The sequence below is a fragment of the Strix uralensis genome, chromosome 4 (assembly GCF_047716275.1).
Source record: "Strix uralensis isolate ZFMK-TIS-50842 chromosome 4, bStrUra1, whole genome shotgun sequence".
Taxonomy (NCBI): Eukaryota; Metazoa; Chordata; class Aves; order Strigiformes; family Strigidae; genus Strix; species Strix uralensis.
Window position 1 is genome coordinate 91,871,644 of NC_133975.1, and position 16,939 is coordinate 91,888,582.

Genomic DNA, 16,939 nt, shown 5'->3' on the forward strand with positions numbered 1-16,939 from the left:
CCTCATATCCATGGCCCTGAGGGTCCCTGGGAGGACTGAAACACCTGGATGTCTCATCAGAACGACTGACACAGCGACTAGAGCTCCCGAAACCTCTTCTCCGGTCTGTGTATGCCAGGACGACATCTAGCCTTGAACAGTAAGCTCCAGAAGACACACTGCTTGGTGGTGAGCTGGCATTTCCTGGAGCAAGCTCTGCAACTGATTGAGCAGTGGGAGGATGCCATGCTGATGCTGGCATCTTTAGAAAAGGCCTGTCCCGCACAGCAGATTCAAAAGGAGGAGGTGGGGTCATTCTGCTGGAAGACAGCATCACTTCCACAGTGGAGACATAGGTTGCAGATGAAAGTTTGCAGCGATGGTCCCTGCATGACATTCTGAAGTTTAGTCCTAAACGATGCAAAAATCAAAGCCACAGAAACTTGCCTTTCCCCTTGTTTTTAAAACCAACTCCTAATCCTTTTTCCTTTGGCACTGGAAATTTCCATTCTTCCTCTGAAGCAAAGGAATGAGAGATGAATAAACATTCTCCAGTAAAAAATGTATAAACTAAAAAAATCCACATTCAAAATAAAAACGCCCAGCTCTTCTAATACTGCTACCACTGCCTGTCACGTCTGCAAAGTGATATGAGTGTGGGATGGGCAGAAAGATAAATTACAGAGCATGAGGCTCTGCTCCCCGAGTGTTCTGACAGTGAGACTGCAGACAGAGTAGGAGGGAGCCAAAAACGCCTGCCAGAGACAGCCTGCAAACTCGCTGTTATTTCATCTGTGAAAAAAAAAAAAAGAAAGCAGCTAACCTGAGCAGTGCATCTGCTGCTATGAAAAGGTTAGAGCAGAGGAGAGTGTACTGGACACTGCTTCTGCTCAAAGCAAAAATTGCTTTTTTTCTTCTTTCTCTTTTTCAGCTGTTGCTTGTCTGTACTCCTAATGGCAAGATCTCAGTTTGCAGGTCTTAGGAGAGTTTCCTACAACAGTTCCATGCAATGGCACAACTGAATCCATAATAAAAAAAAATTTAAGATAGATGTTTGCCTAATTTTCTCCACATGTGCTCTATTTTCTTTAGCATAGAACAATCTTAGACTAAATTCTGCAGAAATCCTTCGAAGGTTTAAGTAATTTGGATGTAATATAAGATGCTGGCGTAAAGTCAAACCTGTCACACTGGCACAGACAGCGAATGAGAGAGCAGTTCTCAGTAGTAGTTCTTAGTTTAAAACACTCCTCTGTTGCCTTCTTCCTGCCCCTGTTCCCTGCTGCTGGGGGAAAGACTTGGACTAAGACATATGAAGTACCAGGAAAAACGGATTGAAAAATCATGGGATGGCAGAAGCTGCTTTCTTACACACATATTTTGCAGATGTGCAAAGTGAAATGCACATGACTGAGCTTTGCCTCAAACACAAAAGTCAGGAGAAACACAAGGGTTGGAGAGATTGTTTATATTTGTTTGCCCAATAGGAATCCATTTTGAATGTGTGTTTGCTTTTGTCCTTTCTGAAAGCAGCAAATGAAAAAATTCCCATTGGGAAAGTGGTTTGAGAGTCTTCAATTGATGCCTTGGCTGAATACTTTTTGAAAACACGTTTGAAAGGACTGCTTTCCTACTATCCTGCTTGTCTCCCTAGGGAGCAGAGTCTGCATCACTACACAGCCACATTTTAACTCCATATAGTAGTAACAGAACTCCATCCAAAAGGAATACATTCTTCTTTCACTTGTTCTTCAAATGCAGAGAAGTAAAATACAAATAGTAACTAAGGAACCTCAGTTCACTGTCAAATTGTATACACTGATCCATAAGGCAGATGATGGCAGCTGCAAAAGACAGCCTAGTGGTTCTTGCTCTTTCTCCCTCATTTAGATGCGAGTCCTGCAGCACAGGAATATCCCATTTGAAGAATGATCACACTTCGAGATGTGAGAACAAAAGCAATGGGGGACACTTGAATTACAACAATGTTGCTGTTTCTATTCAGGGCCAGGCTGATGCACTGCATATTAAGGAAGGACTAAAATCCAGTAGAAGGTAAATTCCTTCCTGATCTTCCATGAACAGCAGCAAGTGAGTCTCTTCTTGCAATGATTTGCTTTCTTTATTGATTTAATCCCATAAATTCTTCAAAGATACAGCTTATTTTGTATGTGAACACATATAGCCTCTGTCTTCTCAGCAGCACAATATCCTAAACCTGCATCACTCTATTTATGTGGACCGACACTGCTCTTGACATTGAAGTGATCGCCAACATTGCCAGGCCTCAAATCAGTAAAACTGACTTAAAGACAGCAAAATATGATTTAAAATGAGCAGGTGGCAGTGGAATTTGTGAAGTACAGCTGAGATGTGCTTTCACCAATACTCTTTAGCTTTGAGGCAAGCTGCCTTTTCTTCATGTACTTTGCTCAGTATGGGTTAAAACCAAGATGACAAGAATGGACAACACAGAAGTGAGTTATTATGATGGAGGAAAGCTAGTAATTCCTGAAAGGAAAGCTGTTCATAGTACTGGCCTAATTGGTGCATCCAGAGTACTGAGAGTTGAAATTCATCCCGAATGTTCACTGATCACTGAGGATCTGTTTGTTTGCATTCTTGGATATGAACAAATTCAGCATCTCTTCTTCCCACCTAACTGCATTTATACATTTCCTGGATTGAATTTGAGCATTAATCCATAACAGTTTCTTCTAGGTGTTGTGGTAGCTTGGTGATGGTAGGGACTGTGTCAGTGAAGGAGGAAACATATGGCTGATTGTGATATCCAGATTACTAATTTAGAAATCCATGGCATCCTGTAATTTCCCTGGTATCTTGCAGGTAGATACTTGGTCACTGACTGCAATATCATGGGCATTTGTCTATATGGTCACACTATTGTGACCTACTTTTCTATTTTATAACAGTAACTCTGTGAGCATGCAACTGTAATTCTTTACATGCACAGACCTCTCACAAAAGGAACAGTTCTTCAATCAGTTGTAATCTTCTGAGGATTAAATATAAGCAAAAAATGAGAAACAAGAAGTTTATGATTTTTTTTTTTCCACAGCTAGAGTGTTCTTTTCAACCTGAGTGCTCTTTTTTTAAAAAAAATATCAGATGCAGAGGGTGGTGGAGGGAATGTAAGAGCATATGACGACTGTTGCTCCCTCATTCTCTATACCTGCATGGACAAGACCAACTTGTCATTATTCCCCTCTCCTTGTTCTCTCGTCATTCTTCCTGACTGTAAAATGTCATCTGTGTGAAGGGGTGCTGGGAGGGACAGCCAAGTAGCTACGCTTTACTGTTCCACTTTCTGAACACTTAGTCACAGCAAGAGCAACTGAATACCAGGCTCCTTGGAAGTTCATAGAGAAAATACGAGAGAAAGATTCTGATAATAGAACTGCCCTTCATGGTCCTCAAGGTCTCAGCCCTCTTTCTCAGGCTTTGCTTTGGCTGAAGAAACTTGCAGTAGGAGACAGGGACTGTGACTGATCCTACCAAGAGAATTTACTCAGTCTGTGATAAACACCCGCCCCTTCTGTAGCAATCTACATCACTGCATATGGCAATGGTAAATTCATCTGAATAAATAGGTAATATGAAGTACAGTTTACCTGTACAGAATGGACTGGGGGCACACTGAAAATGCCAGGTACAACCCTTTTCATGTAAGAGTAATATAGTCTTTTGCAACCAGGACTCATGACTGAGGGGCAAGAAGAGACACTAATCCATAGTAGCTTCCTATGCGTTTACCTCTCCAGTATACAGCAGAGCAGATGCTGTAGTCACAGTGCCTGTGCAGGTTGGCTGATCTCCATTTCATGAAAAGAAAAAGAATACAGTGGCCAAAATTTTGTAGAGTTTACACTTTCCCTGATTATGCTACCCATGCACGATGTTAGCAATGATGTATCATTGCTTGGTAGGGAATTGAGAGAGATATAATGCAAATTGGGCCATTTGCTAATTAAGCAACAAATAAAAATTTTTAATGGGCAGAACTATGGAATATTTTACACGAGAAACCTGAACCTAGGTGAAACTCTCAGTTTCGTGCTTTGGCACAAACTCAGAATGCAGGCCATAATTGCCAAGGGTCTTAATTGTAGGGAATTATGAAGATATACATTTCCTTCAAGGAATGAGTAGCAGAAGACTCCAAGCGCATGTGTCCCAAAGGGTTAAGTATCACTGTATGGCACAGCTCAGGGTCAGTTTTCCAAAAGATTTAGTGCCAGTGGCAAAGCACTGGTGGAAAACAGAACTCAGCATTTATATTATATATGAGAGCCATTATATTATGCTGCCAGTGGTCTTTGAGAATTAAGAATTATTTTTTCTTAATAAGAAATGACTCAGAGGTACAACCTCCTTCAGCTTTTCTTCAACCCTTCAGCTTGGCAGCTTTTGATGTGGTTTGCATGCCAAGCCTCAGCACAGTTAAAGCAATCCATCAATCCATGAATTTGCACAATGACTAGAAAAGACGTATGAATTCTGCACTCAGTTTTGTAATAGCAAATGTCAGACCTAAAGCTGGAACCTCTTTAAATAGTTCCATGAATCCAGGAAAGTGTGAGAGAGACAAAAGATAATTTAATATTGATGAAACAAATTTATTTCAAGAGCTGCAAAATGATGATAATAAGAACATCCTTCTGTCTCTTTATATTAATTGTATCAGCCCTACCTTTTAATGAGAGGGCTTTTTTAACTAGCTCTTCTTTCTCTACTGCAAACAAACAAACAAATATTCCTTACAATCAAATTCTTTCATAGTTGTTCTCCACACTGCTATCAACTCCCTTGCAGAACTAAGAAATCAATTCCTTTCCCTGGATTAACTCACACTGCCAACATCCATTTTCTACTAGTTGCATTTCCCCAGCACTAACCCTCTGCCAGGAGTGAAGTTTTGAACAACACCCGCAAAATAATCTCCCTGTCCTCCTTCAAACCCGCTTTACAATTTCCCTTCTCTCTGAAGCCTACAAAACAATTTGCCAGTGGTTAAGCAGTTGGTATGCTGAGACCTGTTTGTGAAGCAAACTAAGACTGGACTGTTGTCTCCCTCTTCTGTTGTGACTCTCATCTGTTAGCTCTTATATCTATTTGCAATGAATTACCTTTTAGGCAAGAATCATCTTTTTGTTTCTGGTTCCACACCTAAGCTCCATAACAAAGGGGGGGGTCTTGTACTCTGCTACTGTCTCCAAGTAATACCACATGCAAATAATAACAATAAAAAGAATGCCTTGTCTATACACAGACCCAAGGATTTTACGTTGTAGGTGAACAGTAGTGCCCCTTTTAGTCTGGAAGGGTTCAAATGCTTGAAGAGTTTAACTGCTTATTTCAAGTTTATAATTCACTCACCTCCTGTGAGTTCAGGAGCATGTCCAGATGATCCCAATCCTTGTAGAACATTTGTTCTTGGTGTATTTTCTCCAGCCACTCCTTCTTCTGTTTCCATTCATTGTACACATTTTCCTTCTCTTTCAACAGAGCCTGTAGCTTCTGCTGAATCTGAACACAATTTCCAATGAAAAACTAATGTTGGTCTTTATACCCCCTGGACCAGGGTAAGGTGGGAGGAGAAAGGATTAAGTGGAGTGGTGGATAAGCTCCTTAAATTGCAACAACATTATCAAACAGAAAAAAGTAGAACAAGTTCTAGCACTTATTTTGAGCAGAGAGATAATCAAAGGTGCCTCATTTCAGGAATGAAGGAGTGCTTCTTACAGCATACACAGCAGCCCAAGCAAAGAGCAAAGAAAGGTAACTGTTTCTCAGGGGTACCTTCTAGAATCAAATCCTAATTCTCCATTATCTTTAGTCATAACAGTGCAATTACAGCACTTCAAATTGGGAGAGGACAGATATTTAAATAAGTTATCAACATAGCATATTCTCCTAATCAGTGAATACATGCCTCAATGTTAGATCTCATGCAATTTCAGCTTCCAAATTCTGTATATCCACAGGCCTTCTATAAATGATTTTTTTCCTACATTTTTCTACAGGCAAAGGACATAACAGTCAGGAAGATTTCTAGTTACTATAGTGATACACTGCAATATTCAACAAATTTTCAGGAAATAGCTTGGTCAGATGGGACAGTAGTTTGCATGAACTCCACAGTTTTCTGAAGATATTCAAGAGGTATGTTAATGAATTGTCAAGGGAGAAGTAAACTAGTAGGCACTGGAAAAGAAATAATGCTGTGAGAACCATAGAAGCTTTTTGTCTTGAGTAAACTGACATTTTGATTTCCATCTTTCATTGCCAGGGAGTTAAATATACCAGCATAATTCATTACTACAGAAAATGTTTCAATTAATCTTTAAACTCTCTGATATGTTTGAGTGTTTTCATTATTTGGTTGACAGTTTTTTTGCCCAGCCTGGTCTGGTATGGATATAGCACTGCAATACGAAGCATAGTATTTGTGTGAAAACCCAGTTTAGGAAGTGGGTAGAATTGTCTCCATTGTTCAGAACATAGCAAACTTCTCAAATGAGCTCAGCTTTGCTGCAGTGGGCCTTCAGGAGATGCCAGCCCTCAGCTACTGCTGAGGTAGGAAATGGAACAGATGTTTTGTGCCCAAGCTAGGTAACACACTGAGGCAAACGTAGATCATGCATATGGATAATGTGTGAGCGTACACACGCATTTGTATGCTTACAGTGTGATACAGTATAGAATGATAGTTACACTAGTGTTGAGTAGCTGAATGTGTGTGACTGAACAAAAATGAGTTTCAATTACCTCTTTTGATCCTATTTCCCCATCTTGCAAGAGCGACTGTCCTAGCTGCACAACATGACTATACTTCTCTTCTCGTGCTTCAATTTCTGCCAGTAGTTGTTGATGCTGGGTAAGTCTCAGGCTGCTAGTAGATATGTCCCGAATAGTCTCCTTGGCTCTCATCTCCCTTATTATTTCTGCTGTCCATGAGAAATAGTCCCATACCTGGAACCAGAGAAAATGTGAAAGTTGAGGTTATAGCTCAAGCTTGGGTTATCAGGCAGGAAAATCACAGGCTGACTGTTCAACTTTAAGTGAATAGTAGGTAATAAAATCACAGACAAGAAAGAAAATATTTCATTAAGGTTTAGAGTACTTCTATTAATTTTAACAAGGGTGGGTAATATGACTGCAGGAACTTCTATACAGTGTGTTAAATCATACATGATTTATAATATCATAACTGAACTGTGTTATATCACATCAATGGCAACATGATAACACTTATTGCCCTTTAGTCCATCATTCCAAAAATGTTTTCTGGTGTTATTCCTTCACAGAGGATAAAACAATATCATCTACTTTTCCGTGACTTAGGTTTGTCTAATACAAGTCTATTCAAAACTTAAGTTGTACACATATTCTAAAATGAGAGTGACAAACAAATGCACCCAATCTAATAGAGGTGGAAAAAAAGGCAATTCACAGGTCAGAAAAAATTGCTTAAGTACATCAGGTATGCAGATTCAGCTCTTGATTTGTGGAACTATATGACTGAGATTGGCACAGAAACAATTCTGGAAGGAACAAGAATGTAATGCTAGTTTACTTTCAAAATCTGATGAACCGATAAACATATTTACAATATTTCAAAGTGTCTGAAGCATTCAGCTGAGACAATTATGAGCAAGAAATTTCTAAAACAAATCTCCGAGAATTATTTTCTGACTGTGACTGAAGAAACTTGTGCAAGTAAAAATAATTCAACATTTTTTGCATGTCTTTCTCTGCATTTGATTTTGCATCTTCACCAGTCCGTTTGCTTTAGGCATCTCATTTCAATCTGTAATAGGTGTTTGCTCTTATGTGAGAGCTGGTAAAAAATAGGACTGCAAGAAACTGTATTGAAGATTATGTGGGATGATTAATTAAGTTTTGTTATAGTTTGTGTTTGGATTAGTTGATTCAATTCTGAGGTAGTAAATGGTCTTTTAGTTTTTAAGTGTATTTTAAAAAAACTGTTGTGTATAGTAACCACTGATGGAAAATGCTTTTTCATGGCAGAGAAGGTGAATGGTTGCTGGCTTTTCTGCTGAAGGAAACTATGTAATGGAAATAGCTTCTTGTCTGTTCCATTTTACCCATGACTTTATCCCTATCATCAAAATTTTGTACAGATCAAAGCTGGCTTGTGAACCATCCAGCCAGGAAAAAATATTTTCAGAAAAGCACCACAAAATTGAAATTGGCCAGTTTGGCATCCTAGGAGTTTAGATTTTAAAGCCAAGATACTCTTCTCTTAAAGCCAGTGAACACAGCTACTAAATGACTCTAAAGGGACCCAAGTAGTGCACATGTGTTGGTGTCATTGTGATTTGCAGAACTAATTCACACACAGCTGGATGTCACTGTAGACACTGACATTGCACTTGGCACTGCAAATGTCTAAGACTCCCTGAGATTTTAAGCTAAGCATTAGGAAAAAAATTCATAGGATATTTAATGCAATGGAACAAGTCAACAGCCAATAAGAGGTTATTGGACTGCCACTGTCAGCAACATTTAAGGATAGACTAGGCATCAGTCTGCAGGAAACTCCTAAGCAGAGTCTGACAGAGACCATGCAGATCCTAGCACAAACTTCAGAATAAGAACCTCAGATCATTCAGAAATACTTTGAGTCTATGTCTAAATTCCTCTTCCTTGACAGTTTCTTGGAAGATTTGGAGCCCTCTGCTGTTACTGTGTGTTGTCAGTTAGGGCCATCTCTGTCCTAAAATCGTACTTGATAGGATGCAAGGAGATGTATTGTGTGGAATTCTCCTTTCATGAAAAGGCTGATTTGGTTTTGTTTCAATTCAAATCTGTGTACAATTTCATAATGAAAAAGCCCCGTGGACTGCATATGAACAATCTAATGAAGAAGGTACACTGAACAGCTGTGTAACACATTAAGTTTGTGGACATCTTGGCACAGCTGAAAGAGGAAAGGGAGCAAAGTTGCCTCTTTGTGCTCAGCAATTTTGGGGATGTTCTGCAGCAAAGCTGCTCTAACATACGCTAGAGCTGCTGAGATTGTTACATTCATTAGACGTGGCTGTATAACCCTGTCTTGTCCCATCTGGGCAGAAAGACAAGCTTACTGAATTTGTGGAACTAGCTCTTCACTTCTTCGAGAATTATTGTCAGGAAAGGAGGTGAAAATTGAGAGGATCAAGAATGCTTCTTGCCAGCAGACTGACATCAGAGAGACAGGGCATGCCTGAGGCATAATCCCATCTAGTCATGCCACTGAGAATACAGTCACCTGCCTTTGTTGTTTTGTTTTATGATGTTAAGAAAGCACTGTGTAGCCCTCTATTAAGCACTGTCAGATTCATATATTTTTAAGGTGTTCATTGCTTGTAAATTTACCAATGCAGATGAAAGGACAAACTGCCAGAATAAGAAATGGCCTATAGGTTTGCCATTCAGATCACAGATTTCAGACAAAATTCAAACCAAAGGTATTTTGTATGGTTCCAGCAATAAAATGAAAAAAGCACCCCCACTAACATGACATTTTCTATCTGAAGTCAGTAACTAAATTTATGACATAAGTTGTGAAACAAATCAATAACGAAGTGAACTCTGAGTGACTATGTTTTAATGGATAAATCCATCAAGATCCATCTCCTGATGAAGATGTCCCCAGGCTGAATGCTTCAATAATCTACATACTAGAAAAAGTTTGCCTTGTTCTTACTATCATTCCTAGATACTGCCAGAAAGACAGTGGACAAATGAACCTTTCATCTACATTAGTAGTGTCACTCTAATTTTCCTTAAATCGTATTCTAATTCCTGTTATTTTCCCAACAACAGTTCTGCACAAGGTAATGGATTCTTAAGTTAAAAAAAAAAAACCAAACCCTATAAAAACCAAAAGTGCCATAAACATTCTTAATCTCTAACTGTACAACATATTTGTGGATGAAATATGGCAGGTAATGCTGGTTTGAACTCTTTAAGAGACTTGGATTAGCCTAATGTGCAGAAGTCTCTCATGCTAACACAAAAGCATTATGTACATTCTGTTGTGGTCTTAATTCCAGCTCACAACCTTAAGAAATACTTGTGGAAAAGTTTTTTCCAGGTGAGCACACTCTGAATATTCTCTGCTTCCCAGCAAAGATAGAAACAGAATGTGAACTACCAGAGGTATCTTTAATTGACACTGAAGTTACACCTGGAACAATTTAAGAATACAAAAAACTGTAAAGGTATTCTAGAAATCTACATTAGCAACTTCCTCCATGATAAACGGGGGCACCCTTGCTGTTTTAGTACTTGCTACTGCAGTACTTGCAGCAATAATCTACTAAATTGTGGTGGTGTAGCTCAAGTAAGACTACTGACATTTGCAAAGTATTCTGTGGCAAATCATAGCTCAGGGACCTACTGAGTTCTTTGGAGACAGAGCTACTGTGCATTGCAGATGATGATATTATGCTGATATATGCATGTCACTGTGTTTAAGCAACTTGAGAGGTTACTGCAAAGACCAGTGAGTTGTATATGACACATTCCATGAAGTAAGTTAACAGAGGGTTATTGCATGCCCTGAGAGAGAGAGCGCAAACATTTATCCATTATAAATAGAAGTCTAACATCTATTTTTATCACTCTTACTCAGTGGGAATTGCAGAGTCTTTGGAAAGACTACTGCTACTCCTCTGAAGTGATGACAGCTTCTGATAACTATCAATTATCCCATACACAGCTGGATACCAGCTTTCCTTCCTACAGAAGGTAAAAGATCCTTATCCTCTAACATCTTTCTAAATAGCTACAAGCACTTAAATATTTGATTAATAACACAGATAGCACCTGCAGCCTTTTACATCAACCTCTGCAGCTTGGAAGTACACCTATGATACACACACGCTGAAGGCAGCTTTCCCCTGTGTACCAATGGACAGAAGACCAAAGGTGCTTACATGTGCCTGAAACTGGTAAAGCTTGTATGCTTGTTCCAGAAGTTTCTTGCGCAGTTCCACTTTAGACTTCAGAGCCTTCCAGTTCGTCACTATCGCCTGCTGCTTTGCTTTCAGCTTTTCCACCTGCTTCTTTGAGCAACGGGTCAGCACACGATCTGCAGAGTGGATCAGCTCCTGCAGCTATACACAGGGACAGAAGAGGAGGGTAGGAAAGAGAGTCATAAAGATCCAGCTAATACCAGAAAAGTTATGATAACGGCTATGTTAATTGTACATGAAACTACAATTTGAGCAACATTTTCTGACCTAACTTTACTCATGCTAAACAAAAGCTTCCCTCATTTCAGTTCTATGGAATAACAGTGACATCCAGTGTTTGCTAAGGCTCATCACAACAGTGTTTTTTTCAAATAGGCAGGCAGATTTTGCTTCTTTTTACTATACCATTTATTACACGAGTAAGGCACGTAATACCCAACCATACCTTGTTTTCTACAGTGACCATATAGATTAACTGTGACTTCATTCTCTTCATGCATATCTCATGCTTTAAAAGTAAAAAGCAGCTGGTGGGATCAATTCTAGTGTTATCTGCCACAAGGCCAAGATATGAGGCCACTGATAAGTGATATTGGGATAACTACTTCAGTAATCTCAGTATAATGCATGCTGTGTTAACTATATCATTCCATTTACTAAACAAAGGGATGAAAAGAAAACTCATACTAGTTTTATTGGTCTAGTTGAAGCTAAGCAAGTCTCCTATACACAAGGAAGCTTTCTAAACAACAGCTGTTCTCATGAGCTGAAACTTTTCACAAGTTTGTATAATGAGCCCTATAATTGTTTCTCACAGTCCAATTCCTATCCCTTTAAACTTGTTGAAAATTCCAGACTGCTTCTTCATCCTTCCTTCTACAATTCTCTGTAAATAATACATGCATTTTATGTTCATTGAATAAACAGTTTCTCTGCACATAGAACAAATTCTGGATTTTTCCTTGTAATCACCTGGACACTTTGAAGAAGGCAGTAAACACATCATAAAGGCTGGCATAATTGTACATTTCAAACAGTGATCAAAAATATCCCTATGAATCACTTCAATAGTCAGCGTTTATTATAATATGTCCCTTATCTGTAAGGTTTAAAATGACCCACTTTATCATTGCCATCAAACCTTGAACATATTAAAAAAAGCAGAAGACTAAGGAAGATCCTTGAAGATTTCCAGGCTCTCAGAGAGAGCCTGTAACAATTTTGTTTAAAATACCAGATTATTACTATGATTGTCTTGGAAACTTGAATGTTGGCTACACATTAAAGACCACAAATTGCTTTCATTACCTGCTGCTCATTCCCAGAGAGCTCATGCTCCAGGGCCACATGGTTCCGGAGCTGAGTTTGCACACCTCTCATGTCCTTAGCAACATCATCTGGAATACTTTTGGACTTCTCCTAGAAGAAGGAAATCAAAGAAAGCTTTGTTACTTTCTACTTCCAAGCAAAACACACTACAAGCCATCTTTAGTCATTTTGTGTAGTGCAACTCATACTGCGCAGTTAAGGACATTCTGGGTTACTCAACTATGATAGGTAAAAGGAAGTCAGAAAACTCTGTCCTAGTAACTCACTTGTAAGTATCTAACTGATTAAGCTACCTAACTGGACTGTGAGAGATGAAGGTTCAAGTCTTTCCTTGATCAGACAATGCAGGAGAATGTCTTACAGACTTTGAGTTTGGAATCAGTCTGGAATAGCTACTGCAGTGAAACACAGTGAATTCTTAAAGTAGCATTAACAACCAGTTTCAGGCTATTCTTTGGGATACAGGTGGTCTATCTGTGAACCATCTTTAGATAAAAATTTAATTACACATTGTCCTGGTTTAACCAGGATAGGGTTAAGTTTCCCCAGCAGTGGGGGGGGACCTCTAGCCGGGTTATTCAGATACCATGCGGACGTCACATCCTGGCAGGTCACATTTTTCCTGGCGCGGAGCACGGTGCACTCGTGGTTTTGTACATCGTGCTTCAAACTGCTGTATTTGGTAGCTATTTTGCTCTGTTCACTGCTATCACTATTACTGTTATTATTTTTGTTGTTGTTGGTTGTGTTGCTATTGCATTGTTGTATTAAACCTTTCCTTATTTCAGTCTTGGGGCTTTGTATTTCACTCCCTTTGTGGGGGAGGGGCAGCGGCCGCGTGGTCTCAGACCCCGGCAGGGGCTAAACCATCACACACATATTCAGGAAAGAGGAGTTAAAAATGGCATACGTGCAAAGGAAGATTACTGTAAAGATGAGAGAAACAGAGAAACCATAACATAAAAGGAGACAAATGTTTATTTTGCTCAACAAAGGTTCTGAAGGGATTTAGTTACTACACAGACATGTACTGTGAACACAGCAAGCAAAAAGAAAAGGTATTTCAGCTGGAGGACAACACTGTTGCTAGAGTAAAATGATGAGAAACTTGCTCCAGGTCAGTTTAGGTGAAAATTAGAAGAATATTTCTAACCATTGGAGAAGCGCATTTTTGTAACAGATACACAGGCTGTTTTGGGGTACCAACAGCACATCTTGGTAAGGCACTGTAAAAGGAGATGCACATTGTAGTTGCCTATGACATGACAGCACTGGAGTTGGTGACTTAAGGAAGATCTTCTAGTACTATGTTCCTACGAGAAATGGCTTTCCTTGGTAGACATCTGACCAGGGTACACAGGAAGGGATGAGCAAGATGACTGAATTGCTCTCCAACTCAGCAGTGAAGCTTATTAACAAGATGAGATGCAAGAAGTGTGTATCGGTTGCCTGGGCCAAACTCAACGCGGGGATAAACCAACAGCTGGTCTGTGAAGTGTTTCTGAACTATAACTTGTCACTGCCATGGAATTAACTACTTCATCATTGAAGTTAAATATGCACCAGGTTCTGAAAACCCCAGCTGGTATACAGTAAAATATTATGATGTTTGATTTTCCATTCACGACACGGAAAGAAAACAGGAATAACATAGTTGAATAAGGAAGCTTCTGCCGGCACAGGCAAGTAGAGAGTCTACCACATGTAACCTAACAAAGCTCTGTTGGATCGCTGCCTCCTGTACACATCTGCATTAGGGAAACCACACCTCTCAATAAAGCAAGGATGTGGTTTCTCTGTGAAATTCTTCAGGACGCTCAGATAAAACAGAAGTCTGAGGATTTTCATTCTGTTTTCACACTGGGACTGTTTGAAATTATTGCCAGTACTGGGCACTGAAATGAGAGGAAAAGATTTTTGGCCCAGCTTTTTGCATCAGGTCACATGATTGCCTGAAAAAACTAGGCTAATGGTCACTGTAATCCAGACAAATGCCTTTTTCACAAGACAGTTCTTTTTTCAGCACATAAAGCTACAGTGGTGTACAAAGAACTACCACAGTGAGGCAGTATACAGTTTCTTAGGCCTGATGACTGCAAACAACATTACCATTTGCATTGCACTGTGACACAATTTAGTTCAAGTCCTGGTATTCTTGGCTTACCCCACAGATCAGCAACACTAGCTGCACCTGGTTTCACCAGTGGTTCCCATAAGGTGACCAGTCAGGTGTCTAAGGATTTCCCAGGATTTTTTTTTTTTTTTTAAATACTTTGAGTAATCACACAGGTTTCTTACCGAGATTTTTTTTTTTTAGAAGTCATCAGTAAGCACGCTGAGAATTGTAAGAATACTCCACAAATTAAGCTGAAATGAAGTTCTCATTATATGAGACTTTCCCATTATTTTTTACCTCAATATGGGCCAGAGCATCTGTCAGATCTTGATAACACTTGTGAATCGCCTCAGCATCTCTCAGCCGCTCACCTCGTAATCTGGTAATTTCCAACAGCTCCTCCCAGGAGTTCCTACAAGGGAGGATGACAAAAAGAACCATGTAAAACATTCAAACTAGTAGTAAGGGAGATTAACAGTCTGAAGAAAGACTGAAAACAAGACCTCCTCTTTGTTTTTCATTCCTGCCATTAAATTCTGTTAGAGTAATTCTTTGAGGGGCAGCACGTCTCTCACCCTACTCTGTCCATGTCCTTCTGTCTGCTCCAGGCACTTAAATAGATGGTCCTATATAAGGGTGTCCCTCTCCAATATGCTTTTCAGAGTTTATATGCAGAACTTGGAGGACTGAGTCAGACCCTATTATTCCTTCATGGTTCTCTTCTGGGCCAATTTGGACCAGTTAGACATAAGAAGCTCAGAACGTATTAACATTGATCTGCGGAGCAGTCATGAGATTCAAACTGGAAAATCAGAAGCAATAAAGAAGCAACTAAGCTCCTAGCCTTCCAGTTAGGTGATCCTGTTTCAAAGGGCAAAGGAAGTTCACTCCTCCCTTACTTGTAAAGCACCTCTGATGCAATTTACAAGAAGCCAAATCAGCCAGCAGATAATGTCTGCATTATAGTAGTCTATTTTTAAATGAGGCATGGTAGCAGCTCTGTATCAGTGAGAAAACCATGTATTTTGCAGTTGGAGGACTGGGAGGACATGTCTTATCCTTTTCTAATTCCTTCTCACTTCCTCCTTCTTGAGTGTGAATTGAAAGAACAAAGCATTATAGAGCTAACACAAGTCTCCTACCTTAGTTCTTTCTGCTTCTGCCGAATTTCCCGGGACTCAGAATGCCCACAGTTCAGCAGGTTGTCTGCCAGCTGCTGGCAAGCCACAACTCTCTTCCCAGCTGCTTCCAAATGGTGTTGGAACGTGTCATATTTGGCACAAAGTTGCTTTTGAAGGAAAAACAACAATAACAAAGAGGCGTTTTGAGTGCTCTCTTTTCCCAAACATACCTGCTCAGCTATCAGAGCACAGCCAAACGACAGGTAATAATCTGATCATATTTGGAGATGGAGAAACTGCAGAAAATGACTGGATTTTACCTCCAAAGACCATGAGGAGCTACAAACTATTAGGAAAACATGAGGTTTGTGATGTAGATGGGAGTCAGAAACAGTGTTACCAGGGATAGAAAGAAACATTCAAAGTGCAATGAATTTCAATTATTAAATTATATGTTTTCACTTCATGAATGCAAACGTGTATTCAGTACTACAACTGAATAATGTAGTCCAATTTTAAAATTTAGGACACAAGTTATTTTGAAGCAAATTATAAAAATGAGGATTCTGAATAGCTATTGATTTCTAACAGGCTGACAATAGATTAGTTTCTGTGTCATGTGAAGAGGTATAGCTGTGGATGTCCATACATCAGCGTTTGTGATTAAAAAATCCTTAATGGACGCCACCCTGAAATATCTGCTTATTAAAAATAGAAAGGAGTTGCTCTCTGAAGGCACAGACGTTTTAGCATGCAGTTGTTTCACACAGCTCAGCCCCCACGGTAACAGGATGTAAGTGTTAGGCAATGCTGCCTGCCTGTCATAATGAGTCAATCCTTCCCACCCACTCTTCACCCTTTTCTCTTCCTGTCTCCCAGTTATTTATACTTATTTCTTACTCTGTCTTGTAAGTTTTCAAGGATAACCTTAGAATCTTTTTACAGTCTCACTGCATATGGTTTGGTTGATTTTCAATTTGTTACTCAAAAAACTCACCAAGATGTGTTCATAATCATTTCCAAAGTCTTCAGAGCTGGCCATTTGTTTCTGCTGAGTGATCCAGTCTTGCAGATCTTCATATTCTCGTAGAAATTCATGCAAGACAAGAGTCTCATCCAGCTTCTTCCCTCTGTTGGGGGAAGGAGAAAAAGACAATAGAATTAGACCAAGGGAGTATAAGAAGAGGGCAATCAGTAACTTTCTTCCTATTAATCCCCAAAACTTCTCACCATCAAGAATCATTCTCTTTATGAAAGAGTTGACTTTCTCAAGATTGGAAATTACATTTATAGGATGACAGCTGTCAGCCAGGTCAGACTCATTGGCTGAGTTTCCCAGAAAAGCACTGTGCCTAGCTGAGCTCTCTTTGGGGGTTTTTTTGTTTGTT

General features: G+C 39.5%; 1 protein-coding gene across 1 annotated transcript in view; it reads right to left on the bottom strand.

The window, feature by feature from the left end:
- Positions 1 to 16,939, bottom strand: part of SPTBN5 (spectrin beta, non-erythrocytic 5) — a 100,869-nt gene that overhangs the window by 50,185 nt on the left and 33,745 nt on the right. The window contains exons 29-35 of the mRNA XM_074867849.1: positions 16,549 to 16,681; positions 15,573 to 15,718; positions 14,728 to 14,842; positions 12,294 to 12,404; positions 10,947 to 11,126; positions 6,769 to 6,972; positions 5,377 to 5,526 (exon numbers count right to left, since the gene is read on the bottom strand). Coding sequence (XP_074723950.1) covers positions 5,377 to 5,526; positions 6,769 to 6,972; positions 10,947 to 11,126; positions 12,294 to 12,404; positions 14,728 to 14,842; positions 15,573 to 15,718; positions 16,549 to 16,681 — 1,039 coding nt within the window. The remainder of the gene's footprint in view (positions 1 to 5,376; positions 5,527 to 6,768; positions 6,973 to 10,946; positions 11,127 to 12,293; positions 12,405 to 14,727; positions 14,843 to 15,572; positions 15,719 to 16,548; positions 16,682 to 16,939) is intronic.